The sequence below is a fragment of the Diabrotica undecimpunctata genome, chromosome 2 (genome assembly GCF_040954645.1).
Source record: "Diabrotica undecimpunctata isolate CICGRU chromosome 2, icDiaUnde3, whole genome shotgun sequence".
NCBI classification, from domain to species: Eukaryota; Metazoa; Arthropoda; class Insecta; order Coleoptera; family Chrysomelidae; genus Diabrotica; species Diabrotica undecimpunctata.
The window spans coordinates 124,072,294-124,085,826 of record NC_092804.1 but is presented as its reverse complement, the minus strand read 5'-3'; the positions used below and the strand labels follow the sequence as shown (position 1 = coordinate 124,085,826).

The 13,533-nt window shown below is 31.1% G+C and overlaps 1 protein-coding gene across 2 annotated transcripts in view; it reads right to left on the bottom strand.

The window, feature by feature from the left end:
* alphaCOP (coatomer subunit alpha) overlaps positions 1-13,533 on the bottom strand; it is a 43,787-nt gene that overhangs the window by 24,568 nt on the left and 5,686 nt on the right. Inside the window, exons 4-6 of one of the 2 annotated variants that reach the window (XM_072523416.1) lie at positions 10,026-10,305; positions 4,500-4,754; positions 1,924-2,134 (exon numbers count right to left, since the gene is read on the bottom strand). In XM_072523416.1, coding sequence (XP_072379517.1) covers positions 1,924-2,134; positions 4,500-4,754; positions 10,026-10,305 — 746 coding nt within the window. The remainder of the gene's footprint in view (positions 1-1,923; positions 2,135-4,499; positions 4,755-10,025; positions 10,306-13,533) is intronic. The other variant, XM_072523417.1, reaches the window with a different exon arrangement.

Sequence of the window (13,533 nt, the reverse complement as noted above, 5' to 3'; positions counted from 1 at the left end):
ATGGCCATTTTCCAGAAACTGTGTGCTGTTACCTTTTCTTTTGGTCTCTGTGATTCCTAGTATGTCTATTTTAGCCTTATTAAATTCTTCTACAAGTTCAGCCTCCTTGCCGTTGAGACCTCTTACGTTCCATGTTCCTATTGTCCATCCTTCAGGTATTCTGGTTTTTTGAGTTGCCGTTGTTTTCACACTTTTAATCTCATTGATTGCAGTTGCTTTGTGTATTTGTAGGCGTTTCTCATCTTCCTTCTTTTTTAAGTTTCCATACTGGTCTTTGTATAGTGCTTTACTCATGTCCTTTACTCATGTCCTTGTTCATTGCCTGTTTCGTCATCGTTTTTCCATTGCCGTTTTTTATTAGTTTTTTGGTTTGTCTATCTTATTTTCTTTATTATTCCATTTCCATTCTTCCTTATTTACCCACAATTTATTTGTGCCAATCTTTACGTCGTTGCCTTTATCTTTTTCTCTTCTCGTGCAATCATTCTTATAGTTTTTTGTATTTCTCTTTCTTTCATTGTGGTGTCGTTGTTAATATATATTTTTTCTTCCTTGTGGTTTTTTAGCTTGTACTTGTTCTTCATGACTTTGATTTTTCTTCCTGATCTTCTAGTTCGATCAGACAGGTTTTTGTTCCCAACTTGTATGCATCTTTAATTTTGACCTCAATTTCCATATATGTTTTGAATATATTCAGCATCGCCCCTTTTATTACTCTTTGATCATAGGTATCTATTAATATACCATTCAACACTACATTGTTTTTCCTCCTTTGTTTTTCCATAAATTCCATATTCTCCTTGATTTCTTTCAATTCCTCTTTGATTTCTTTGTTTTCTTGTTTTAGGTCTTTATTTTCCTTCTTTAACTTTTTATTGTCTTCGATGAGCTGTTCTATTGCTTCTTTACTGCTCTTTTGGTCATTCTTTATCTCTGTGACATCTTTTGCCAACTTGTTCATCATTTCAATTATGGTATCTAGTTTTGATTCATGCTTATTCCGTGGTGAGTTTGTTGAGAGCTTTCTATTCTTCGTATGCTCTCCTCTTTCTTCATCTTCGATGTCATCCTCCCTCATTTTTCTTTTTATTCCGTCGTCCGTTACTGAGCTATCGCTCTCCCAATCTTTTCCTTTCTCCAAAAACTTTTTCATTATTCGGCGCCAGGCACTATCTTCCACCTCAACGGTTCAGAGAAAACAGTGTCTACCGTTTATTTATTACAACCAGCTAAAATATTGTCGCCTGGGATATTTTGCTCACAGTGGCAACGTCGCATAAAAATTGGTGAAGACTTCAGTGAATGCTTTGCTTTTTATCGCGCTTATCAGTTAACCTCTTCGGTGTATTTTGGTTAATTGCTTATAATTATTTCACTGACTCACCTTTTAGAAGTCCACTTTTTATACTACTGATTAGTTTTTAACTTTGTTTTGCACTCTAACTAATTTTGATTGTTTATTTCTCGTTGTAACTCTCGATAAATCGTGTTAATTACAGCCGAAACAACTTATGGAATATACGCAATCAAAAATCGAGTCGCAGGTGCGGCATCGAGAAATTTCTACCGAAATCTGGGAGCCAGTCGGAAGAATATATAAATGTTAAATTTAATGTTAGAGAGTTAGTCTAAAATGTAAATTTGTGGTGTCAGCTAATAAAAATACGATAGATTAATTAATGTTGTTTTTAGTTTTAGTGTTAAAATAACTAAATAAAAACTAAAATAAATTAAAATCAAAACAGTGCAATATTACTAAAATCACAGATATTGAACTAACTAACCCAGACATCTATATCCATCCGATGTAGTGTTATATTCTAGACAACTGTCGGTGTTGTCAAAACTATAAGCTGATACTGTTATAACCAATGTATATCTGTATCGACGCATAATCATACCATAAATGACAAAATAACTCACCCATTTTTAAGTGTATATTTCAAGTGGTTGCTTGTAGTATAAATAAAAACTCCTGTATCATCCCAAGCTCCAGATTTTACTCTAGTATTTTCATGTAAACAACATAAAACATCCAATTTCCTATTACAAATAGTCACGTTGTGTTTGGAAAGCAGAGCCAAGTGGGACATATCAGACGACCAGACAACGTATCTGCATTTGTTAATTTTCACTAAAATCGTAACAAAATTAAAATTATAGAAAAGACAGTAAGATTTGATTTCACATTATAGTACCTCTAGAATTCGCTTATACGTATTTCGTCCTAGCAGGACTTATCAGAGTGACTTGGTAGAAGCCCTGAACGTGAAATCAAATATTTTCCGTCAAAGGAAGTAATAATAAAATAACTTCATACAGACGCATACGGCGCTCTCTGAGAATAAAACAAAAAGTAGAAATACGAAGATTTCTAGGTGTTCGAAACTAAAATTCAGATTTTTGTCTAAGTCTGTACCGTCTACAATTTTCAAAGCAAGCTGACGATGGATGAAGTGATATAGGGAATCTAAATTGTATTCCACGACATATGGGTTCATCTAGGCAAGAACCTTTCGTGAACTGGTTTCTTATACTCAAAATACGAGTAAATAAAGATAGAGAAAAGACAGTACTTCTATGAGTAGATAATAGTACATTATTCAGAAAGCACTTTTTGAATTTGCCGCCAAATATTTATAGTTTACAGTAGAAGCATGGGCGGCGTTCACTTGTTAATATGGGAGTTTCATTGCTATGTGTCAATGTGGTGGTATGTTGTGATACCATCAGTGAACTGAGTACATTCGATTTAAGGATTTGGGCGCACGTAGTATTAAAAATGTAAAGGATAAAGGTACACGGGAACAAATCCTGAACCTGAGACAACTCATTGAAAACTCTTAGAGAATTTCAAGTACCTATGATTATATGCTTCGTTGACTACCAAAAGACATTTGATTGTGTAAGATGGATAAATCTGTGGTCCATTTTAATAGAAATGAGCACACCAATGCACCTGATGACACATTAAAAATCTGTACCAGTCCAATATAGCAACAGCACGATTAGATCAAAAGTTCTGAAACCAATTCAAAACCGAGAGAGGTGTTAGACAAGGATGCGTGTTGTCACTTGACATTCAACATTTATGGTGAACATGTCCTGAGGATGGCTTTAGATGGATGGGCCGGTAATGACACTACACTTATAGCAGCAAATGAGCAAGAAATGTTTAATCTCCTGCGAAGAGCTGAGTACGAAAGCAATACAGTCTGAAAATCAAGAAAGCTCAATAAATAAAGACAAAATAATGATGGTCTACAGATTCCACACTATTCAACTGACTAACATGTTACAGAAATACCAAATAGTGGACAGTTTTGTCTATCTCGGGTCTAGTATAACTAACGATGGTAACTGTGAAGTAGAAGTTCGGTGACGTATTGGTATGACAAAAAATGCGATGAGTCGCCTAACTAAAGTTTGGAAAGACAGATCTATCTCTCAAAATATCAAGATGAGACTGGTGAATGCCCTTGTATTCTCAATATTTCTATACAGGGCAGAGACTTGGACTCTTCGCGGACGCAAGCGTCAAAAAATTAATGCCTTTGAGATGTGGTGCTGGAGAAGAATGCTGCGCATACCATGGACGGCTCATAGGACAAAAGTTTTCATTCTAAACCAACTCGAGATTAAAAAAAGGCTGTCCAAAATATGCCTGCGACGTATTCTGCAATTTTTCGGTCACGTTGTTTGCACAGGTGACGATAGTTTGGAGAGATTAATTGTTTCTGTCCGACCAAATTTAAAATTCAGCTGGAAACTCATTCTGCGAAGCTCTCAGATCAGCTGAAGATAGAGACCAATGGAGAAAAATTGTTAGGAATATTGAAAGAAATCACGATCCTCAGTAATGGGGAAACGACAAGAGAGTATTAAAAATGAAAAAAATTAAATATGATGCAGTAACAAAATTTTTAGTAAAAATGGTGTAACATCGATTCAAATACCCATCGAGGAGAAATCGATGGTAGAGTTAAAACAGTCATGAAATTCTCCAAAACCTGCAACCACATCGTAAATCATTGCCAAATGGTGTGGTTATACCATATTATATATACCAGAACTAGAAAATACTACTTTCTTCTTCTAAGACTTGAAACTTCGAATGAAAATGATTCGTGAAAACAGATCTGGCTTAAAGAAGAAACACATATTTTTCCATGAAGACAATTCCATCTGCACCATGAAGTGATTGAACATCCATTTTATTCTCCAGACATGACTCCCTCGAACTTCAATCTGTTCTAAAACCTGCGTGTATTCCTCACTGGTTAGCGTTTTTGGTAAGATCAAGAAACTATTGCAGCTATAAATCACTAATTAGAACACCACTAGATGAAATTGATTGCTATTAAATGAGATTATGTCGAAAAATAAAATGTCTTTGAAAGCATTAATTGTCGTTTGTACTAAGTCCAGAACGTTTTAGAATATCAACGTATATACGAGAAATAAGTACTTATATAAAATTAATTTATTTTTTTTGTTACCTTGTGCTAAAGTTCTCTTCTGTTGAACGTCAAACAGAGTAACATGTTCAGAATCTCTCAATAACAGCATTCCAGTACCAGCATAAAATACTTCATCACATGTAGGAGTTTGTACCTTCTTGGTGACTTCGTTCTTCAAGTTCTTTATAATTAATTGATGAGTCCTGTCCAAAACTGCAAATCTATTTCTTGCAACCCATAATGCCGTAAGTCCAGAAGACCTTTTACTTTCAGCTTCTAATAAAAAAAATAGATCTGCAATATTTAAAAACTACTAACTACTGACTACTACCAAAAAAGCTTTTGACATGCAGGAATTTGGATATTATGTGATTTAGATAAGAGGAGAATCGGGGTAATTGTTGCTAGCTAATATTTTTTAAAACAATGTTTGTTTTTGCTTTTAACCTTTTTCTATAACCAATAAGAAAAAGTTTCTATTCTTGTTTATAAGATTTTAATGATAGATTAACTAAGAAATGAAATTTAAAACCGTGAATTGCTTTATTAAAATACTTTTTTTCTATCAGTAATGCCTTTTCTAAATACGACCATAAAATAACCTGCCTGCACGTTAGTTGTAAAGAGCATGTCCAGATGGAGTTTATTTAGTCTACCTACATTCATTATGGGTTCCTTAAATTTTCCAGAAGTTCGATTATATTAGCGTAGAAGTTTACATCCTAATATCTTCAGTAAAACAAAACCATGAGACAGATTTTTGCAACTTAAGAATAGATCAATTCTGCATTTTGCCAATACTTTGCTAATTCCCAATAACTGTACGGATACCATTTTAAAGTAGAAGAAAACCTATAATGAACATATATTACTATTTAAGGGACATTTGTCTGTGATTCGTACCATTTAGAGGATACTTTTCTGTGATTAAATACTCTTAAGGGTAAACGTACACCATGGGGAGTAAATGTCGTGGTAAACTTTTATATCAAAGCGCTTCTACTAACTTTGATACTCATAACCTAAAACAGTTTCGATTTGGTACTGCGATAGTTCTTTATTTTTCGGAAACAATAAAAATACATTGCCCGAACTGGACGGAAACAAAAAAGAAAAAGATGTAAAAATGCAAAATATTCTTACACCAAATACTCAACCGGTCTAAATCTTCTTGAATTAAAGGTATATCATCATTTGAATCTAAGGATTTATATCCGAATTATATTATGAATAATTATATCTGAATTAAAACAATCTCTTCTGACTTGTTGTGTGCGGTCTCTTACAAAGCTGCTAAACCATTATAAGGATTGATGACTGAAGCTAAAGACATTTAATTTTTCTAATAGAATATTATGATCTACTCTGCCAAATGCCTTTGAGAAGTCAGTATAAATAGTATCCATCTGACTTTTGTTCTCCAACGTATTTAATATTTTTTGTTCACAGAGTAGTCAATTTGTTACCGTTGATTTATTCTGAGAAAATCCATGTTGATTGTGTATTAGGCGCTCTTTACAATACAATTTTAATTGATCGCGCAGTAGTCTATCGAAAAGTTTTGGTATCGAGAATTGTTTACACACGCTTCGATAATTTGTTGTCTTGTTTATTAACTGACTTAAAAATTGGTCAGATATAAGAAGGCTTTCATAAAGTTGAAAAAACCGATGTTTTTAATGATGACTCAAAAAGAAGATGTAAATGATTAGTTAGTGAATAAATACAGTTCTTTAGAAAATAATCAGGAATACCATCTGGACCGCAGCTTAACTTATTAGGTAAGGCTAAAATGTTGTTGAAAAATATATTTCACTGATATTGAAAAATTAGGTGTTACTGTCCGGTAAATCTTTTGATGCTCTCTTTTTATTTACAAACTACCAAAAGTACTTAGGATTACTGCATAAATTATGATTTACTTGATTCAGATAAGTGTTATAACATTAAATACTATGTTTTTTATGAAATTAAGCCACAATTATTGGTTATGATTTTGATGAAAATCACATTTTACAATCATATCATAACGACTCACAATAATAACCATAGATCACAATCAGCACCAAAAAATGGGGTTTAATCCTATAAAAAACAAAATATTCAACTTAACCATGCAACAAGAAAGTAGTTTCAGAACCTGGTTATAACATTGATTTGAAAAATCTTTACACAATCTTTTAAGTTCTGAGAAAATCACTTAATCCTCTTGATTACAGGAAGCCAAATAATTTTTATGAGCAATTTTTTCTGTACAACTAAATAACGTAAGTTGGCATTATGATGATATATTAAGTATGTTGTAAAATTCTGTTAAAGCATCATCAACATTGGTCAAATTCAAATGGTCTTCATAAGGTATCATTGAAAAATAGTTATTGAGACCTTCATAGTCTGCATTTACAAAATCATGAATTATCAAAATTTTCCGTATATAATATATATATATATATATATATATATATATATATATATATATATATATATATATATATATATATATATATATATTATAAAGCGTTTTATAGCAATAAAATATCGCTTTTTATATTAGTGATGTATGTCCAATATTTTTCCCGAAATAATATTTTTAGATTTGGTTTTTGACATGACGGAAAGTACAACGCACAAAAATCTTTCGCTTCTATTAGAAAATCACGCTAGCTCAGAGTTCGTTATTCGAATAGCACCAAATTTGCTTGAAAAAAAAAATTGTCGTATTTCTTTTTACTACCACGGCAATCACGAGACACTGACGATTAAGTAAATATTAATAAAACCTGTCTATCATGTTGCAAAAAATAATACAAACTGTCGTAGAAAACCATATGAAACGTCTAAAAGTTAAAATTATACATATTATATCTCAGTATGTTTAACACCCAATACCTTAGGGTATATATATATATATATATATATATATATATATATATATATATATATATATATATATATATATATATATATATATATATATATATATATATATATATATATATATATATATATATATATATATATATATATATATATATATATATATATATTATATATATATATATATATATATATATATTTATATATATACAGTGTGACCCATTTAGATTGGAAACACCTCTATAAAATTTGAAGTTGTTAACCGATTTTAACCAATTTTTTTTTTAATGTCATGTAATAAAAGGTCTATTGCGGGACAAAATATGAAATATTTAGTTAAATTTTCACGGCAGTCTACGATACTTTTTCTTCGTCGAAAATGGAGAATTTTTATTAGCGATTTTTTTATTAAAAAAATTTCTACACCACTGGATTTAGAGTGGCTTCAAATAGCTATGACAAAAATTTCATTAAAATATATTTATTAATAACGAAGTTATGACAACTTGAAATTTTAAAACTCACTAAGAAAAAAACTCTGTATTAACGTTAAAAAAACACTCTGTATTAACAGAAACATGGAAACATAATTTTAGTTTAAATCCTAGTTGCTTTTACCAATCCACCATCTAATTGGATACATTTGTCGTAGCGTTTATGAATATTTCTAATTACATTTCTTAGTTGTTGGGGAGTAATTTCTGTACATGCCTGTCGAATTCTTGTACGAAGTTCGTTTACGTCTCTTGCACGGGTTTGGTAAACTTTTTGTTTGATAACTCCCCAGAGAAAGAAGTCTAAAATTGTGAGATCTGGAGATCTGGGTGGCCAATCTATCAACGGACTACCCCGGCCTATCCAACGGTTCGGAAAATTTTCATTTAGCCATTGCTTCACGGTTCTGGCGTAATGAACAGGACACCCATCTAACTGGATATACAAATTTAATCGTTCATTAATTGGGAGCTCATGAAGAGTATTCCACAAGTCGGTGTTTAAAAATTCTAAAAAGTTCTGTGAGTTCAAGTTTTCTTCAAAAAAGAAAGGACCAATAACTCGCTCGTTCAGTATACCACACCAGACATTGATTTTTTGAGAATACTGGCTTTTACAGTTTATTACCCAATGGGAATTATCTGCTGTCCAATAGCGACAATTCTGTGATGATACTTCTCCATTTGTAGTGAAAGTGGCTTCGTCGGTAAACAACACGTTTTTTAGAAAATTTATATTGTTTAAATATTCCCCTTGGGCCCATAAACAATATTCTAAACGTTTTGCTTCGTCGCCTTCTTGTAATGTGTGTAAGAATTTTGGTTTGAAAGGTTTAATATTATTTACCTTAAGACATCGTCGAATACTCTCTCGAGGCACATTCAAATATAAACTGGCATTCCTTAAACTGGCATTAGGGTTATTTCTGAAATGATCTAAAATTATTTGATCATTTCCTCTTCTTCTTTGTAACGGGTTATTTTTTAAAATTAGTTTTGATACTGCACCATATTCATTACATATTCTATTTATTTTGTTTACCGTACCGCAACTAATATTAGGACGATCCTAATGTGTGTCATTAAATATTGTACTTTAACTATTGTACTGTAACTTCCCTGGCACTTCTATCGTTATCTCCCAAAAGACGTATAATTTCATTTTTTTCTCTCAAACTTAATCTTGCAGCCATGGCACAAAATATTATTAAAAGAATTTGAAGTAAATATTGTTGCAGATATTATGGATAAATTTATGCTAGCACTGAAATTTGTATGACACAAATAATGTCATACAGTAATATCGTTGTCATGGCAACTGAGATTTAAGTTTTAGCATGTAAAGTTAATAATAATGTAAGTGCGTTACTTGCATTAAATTTTTATGCTATTTTAAACATTTTTTTGTCTAGTAGTGGTTTATTATTAAAATTATTTGAAAAATAATTAGTTTTATGGTTATCTGTTGATACAGGGTGTTCTTTTTTGACTCGTAGCTTAGTGAGTTTTAAAATTTTAAGTTGTCATAACTTCGTTATTAATAAATATATTTTAATGAAATTTTTGTCATAGCTATTTGAAGCCACTCTAAATCCAATGCCGTAGAAATTTTTTTAACAAAAAAATCGCTAATACAAATTCTCTATTTTCGACGAAGAAAAAGTATCGTAGACTGCCGTGAAAATTTAACTAAATATTTCATATTTTGTCCCGCAATAGACCTTTTATTACATGACATTAAAAAAAAATTTGGTTAAAATCGGTTAACAACTTCAAATTTTATAGAGGTGTTTCCAATCTAAATGGGTCACACTGTATATATATATATATATATATATATATATATATATATATATATATATATATTTATATATATATATAAATATATATATATATATATATATATATATATATATATATATATATATATTTATATATATATATATAAATATATATATATATATATATATATATATATATATATATATATATATATATATATATAAATATATATATATATATATATATATATATATATATATATATATATGTTATAAACAAAGATAGTATTTTCCAGAAAAAAACACTAACCTGTGAAGAAATAATCAAGATTTGTTAATAGAGCGGAAAAGAGGGAAAAAAAAGAGGAAAGAAGTAAATATAACAAAACCAAGCAGGAAAAATTTCAATTTACCTGGTACTTGATCATCTCTCTCCTGCTCTTTTGGAATCACATATAAATCATATGTACTATTATCCAAGTTTGAAGTTCTTGTAGAAAGTAGCACAGCATTTTCAGCGGGATTAAAGGACATCTTATAAACTGGTATTTTTCCTCCACCGCGAATCTGAATGACTGGAACATCTTTAGATGTTGTAAAATCAAGTTTTCGTAAGAAACGTTCCTTAACATAGTACAGGAGGTTGCCATGTACTGTGTAAGCTGGACGTTCACGCTCAAGTTTGAATATAACCTAAAACATACTTAACATAAAACATACATATATCTGGAGCATAGGAGAAAAGAGGTTAATGTCCAAAAATTGCTCATAGTTGCTACCGCCCAAGCAAACTACTAAGACTCTATATTTTAATTGCAGTACATACTTAATTATTCAATAGATTAAATCAATTATAGTTCAAAATAGTTTAAAAATAAAGGGCGAATGTGGACACGGTCCTTGAAATCTTTTTGAAGTGCTTAAAATCGATCTGCGATGGAGCTTTGCTACTAAAGGTGCAACACTTGCGGACATTGGTTGGCTATAATCTTGTGTATGTCAATACATTGCACTTAAACTCAACAAAAATCAAGAATTATATTAACATTTTTTCATTTTATTCCAGCAACTATTCTTACGGACGAACCTCAAAAATTTTTTATTGAGGACACTTTTTCAAAATAATATAAGATACGGGAAGGAATATCAGTACAGAAAAAATTTTAACAAAGAATTTACTTGAAAATTTAAAAAGAAAATATAAAATCTTCCTTTTTGTAACTGTTATATTTAAATCAAAATTATCCAAAAGGATTAGTTGAAACATCAAAACCTTTTCAGTCTTATCAGACTCTTCAATGAGTCTTGATACACAGTGTGCCCCATTTAGATTGGAAACACCTCTATAAAATTTGAAGTTGGTAACCGATTTTAACCAATTTTTTTTCAATTGTGATGTAATAAAAGGTCTACTCAGAGACATAATTTAAAATGTTTATTGAAATTTCCAAGTCCTATTTGTGACGATCGTCTATCTTATCGTCTAGGGTACACCTTTGTATTCAACAGAACATGTTTTTATACAGTCACTGGCAGTATAAAAGACTGAGCAGAAATCCATTAGTGGTCATTCTCGGTGTGTTGAAAGGAGAATAACCTGTCGATTTGAGTTGAACGAAATCGATAATTCCCCATCCCTGAAGCACCAACCTCAGACGTAAAGACCATCCGGCCACAGCTGTTGCCTCGGAAAACACTGACTGTGTGTGGGATGATTGCAGCAGATCGACATGATACCTATCATAAGATTCGTGCATCATTGGGCATAGCCATGAGTCAAATACAGAAAAATTTTCATGACCATGTGGTGGTGAAGAAGATGTGCAGTCGTCAGATTCCTCATAATTTGACTGCTACCCAAAACAAAACATATGGGGATATGTGCCGCTCCACACTCAAACAATTCAACAGATCAGCTCAAATTTAGTATGAAACATGACTGGTGATGAAAAATGGATATATTCATTATCCATAATATATCGATAATCAATGGTATGCGTGTTTCGATAAGGGCCAAAGGTAACAAAAGTACAGTCCATCTAATTTACTTACTGTTGCACGTCATTATCATTGACAGAGATCGAAGTTGACATAATTGCCAAAGTATAAAAAAATCCTGAATCCATTTTAAATCAAATAGGTCACATAATTATTGCAAAAGTGGATTATACAATAAAACAAATTAATATTTAATGTAAATAAATAGAAACAAAACAAGAGTTAAAAAATAATCTTGTTAAAAACAATTTCAGCCGCTTGTATGCGTTGTATAAAGATGTAAAATGGAATACTTAAAAAAAACAACACTTTTTTCATTACTTATTAACATTAGTCAACACCACAACTGTCAAATAAGTGTTGCCGATTTATGCCAAAATATCACCTTCGTTCGATTACAGTTACAGTGTGTTCCGAACAAATGTTCTTCATAAAAACGCTTTATAATGCATTTATACAAATTAAATGAAATATATTATTGTGTATTTCTTTAAGTTAACATTAATGGAAATCTTTAAATATTATTTCTACGCGTATATAATAAAATATGTCTAGTGGCTGTAATGATAGTGTACTCGGCAAAGTCATTCTAAAAAAGAACACACCTACCGCCTAAATATTTCGTGTTGGTATCATGTGACGTCACGGGCTATGACGCGGATGACGTGCAACGGTAAGTAAATTAGATGAAGTATATTCCACACTCACAGCGTTGGCAAATAAGGAATGGCGTGTGGTTTGTTTTTTGGAAAAACGAGACATGTTGCCACGATTTCGTTAGAGAATGTTAGATCCGTCAATATTGAATGGTCTACAACCATTTGTTTGCCAGAAGTGATTAATGAACTCCGTAAAACAACTGAAAACGTCGCATCTTGTTGAACAGGCCAATACCAGCACACACACGGCTCATATAATATTTGAACAGTTGAAAGCAAAAAACATCGATTTGGTGAGTCATCCTGCATATAGTCCTGACTAGGCACCGTGTGATTTCTTTGCATTCTCTTGATTTAAAAACAAACTACGCTATAAGCCTCTTAAAAACGCCAGATGAGGCGGTCTAAGTATACAAAAATCTCATTTGTGATATACCTATGTCTGACTGCCTGTCATAAATGCTTCGCGAATTTAGTTTGAATGCAAAAACATATTGATCTTAAAGGCGAATATTTTTGTGCCATAAATGCTCAACCAATTGGTTTGTTCAATAGCAAAAACATATTGATCTTAAAGGTGATAAACACAAAAGCTGATTTTTCACAAAAATATGTTCTGCTTCTATTTTTGGTGCAAGACTGTTAGTATACCATTCATATTACAAATTGCGTAAGTCTAACTACTTAAAGATACTTAATATAAATGTCATGAAAAAATAAATATAAAGATATATAGAGAAAACAAATATAGTAAAAAATTACAAAAAAAAATTAATGTAACAAAATAATATAAATATATACATAACTAAGACTAAAAAATACATAAATTAAATAATGTATCATTTGAATTACAATCAAATAAAAACATGAGTAGTAAAAGGGCAAAGTAAATGAAAGATATAGTTGAGAAGCCAATCATGGTATAGTAGGGTAGCCAATCAAGTTATTACAAAAACAACTAAACAGTATACAAAGCATTAATAAGTTATATGCAATATCAGAGAAATGGCATCAAAAAAACATATAACTACTAGAAAAAGATTTTCAGACAAATATATAAAACAAAAAAAAAGTAATGTATAGAATCATACTACAAAAATCAACACTAAGTACAATAATTAAAAAATTATACACTTTTATCAACAAGCCATATAAGGCGCTGTGAAAGATTGTGGACCAAAAAACTGTCCAAATAATCAAAAGCAGAAAAACTATCTGCTGAAATTATATAAAAATAAAAAATAATGGAAACAATAACCAGGTC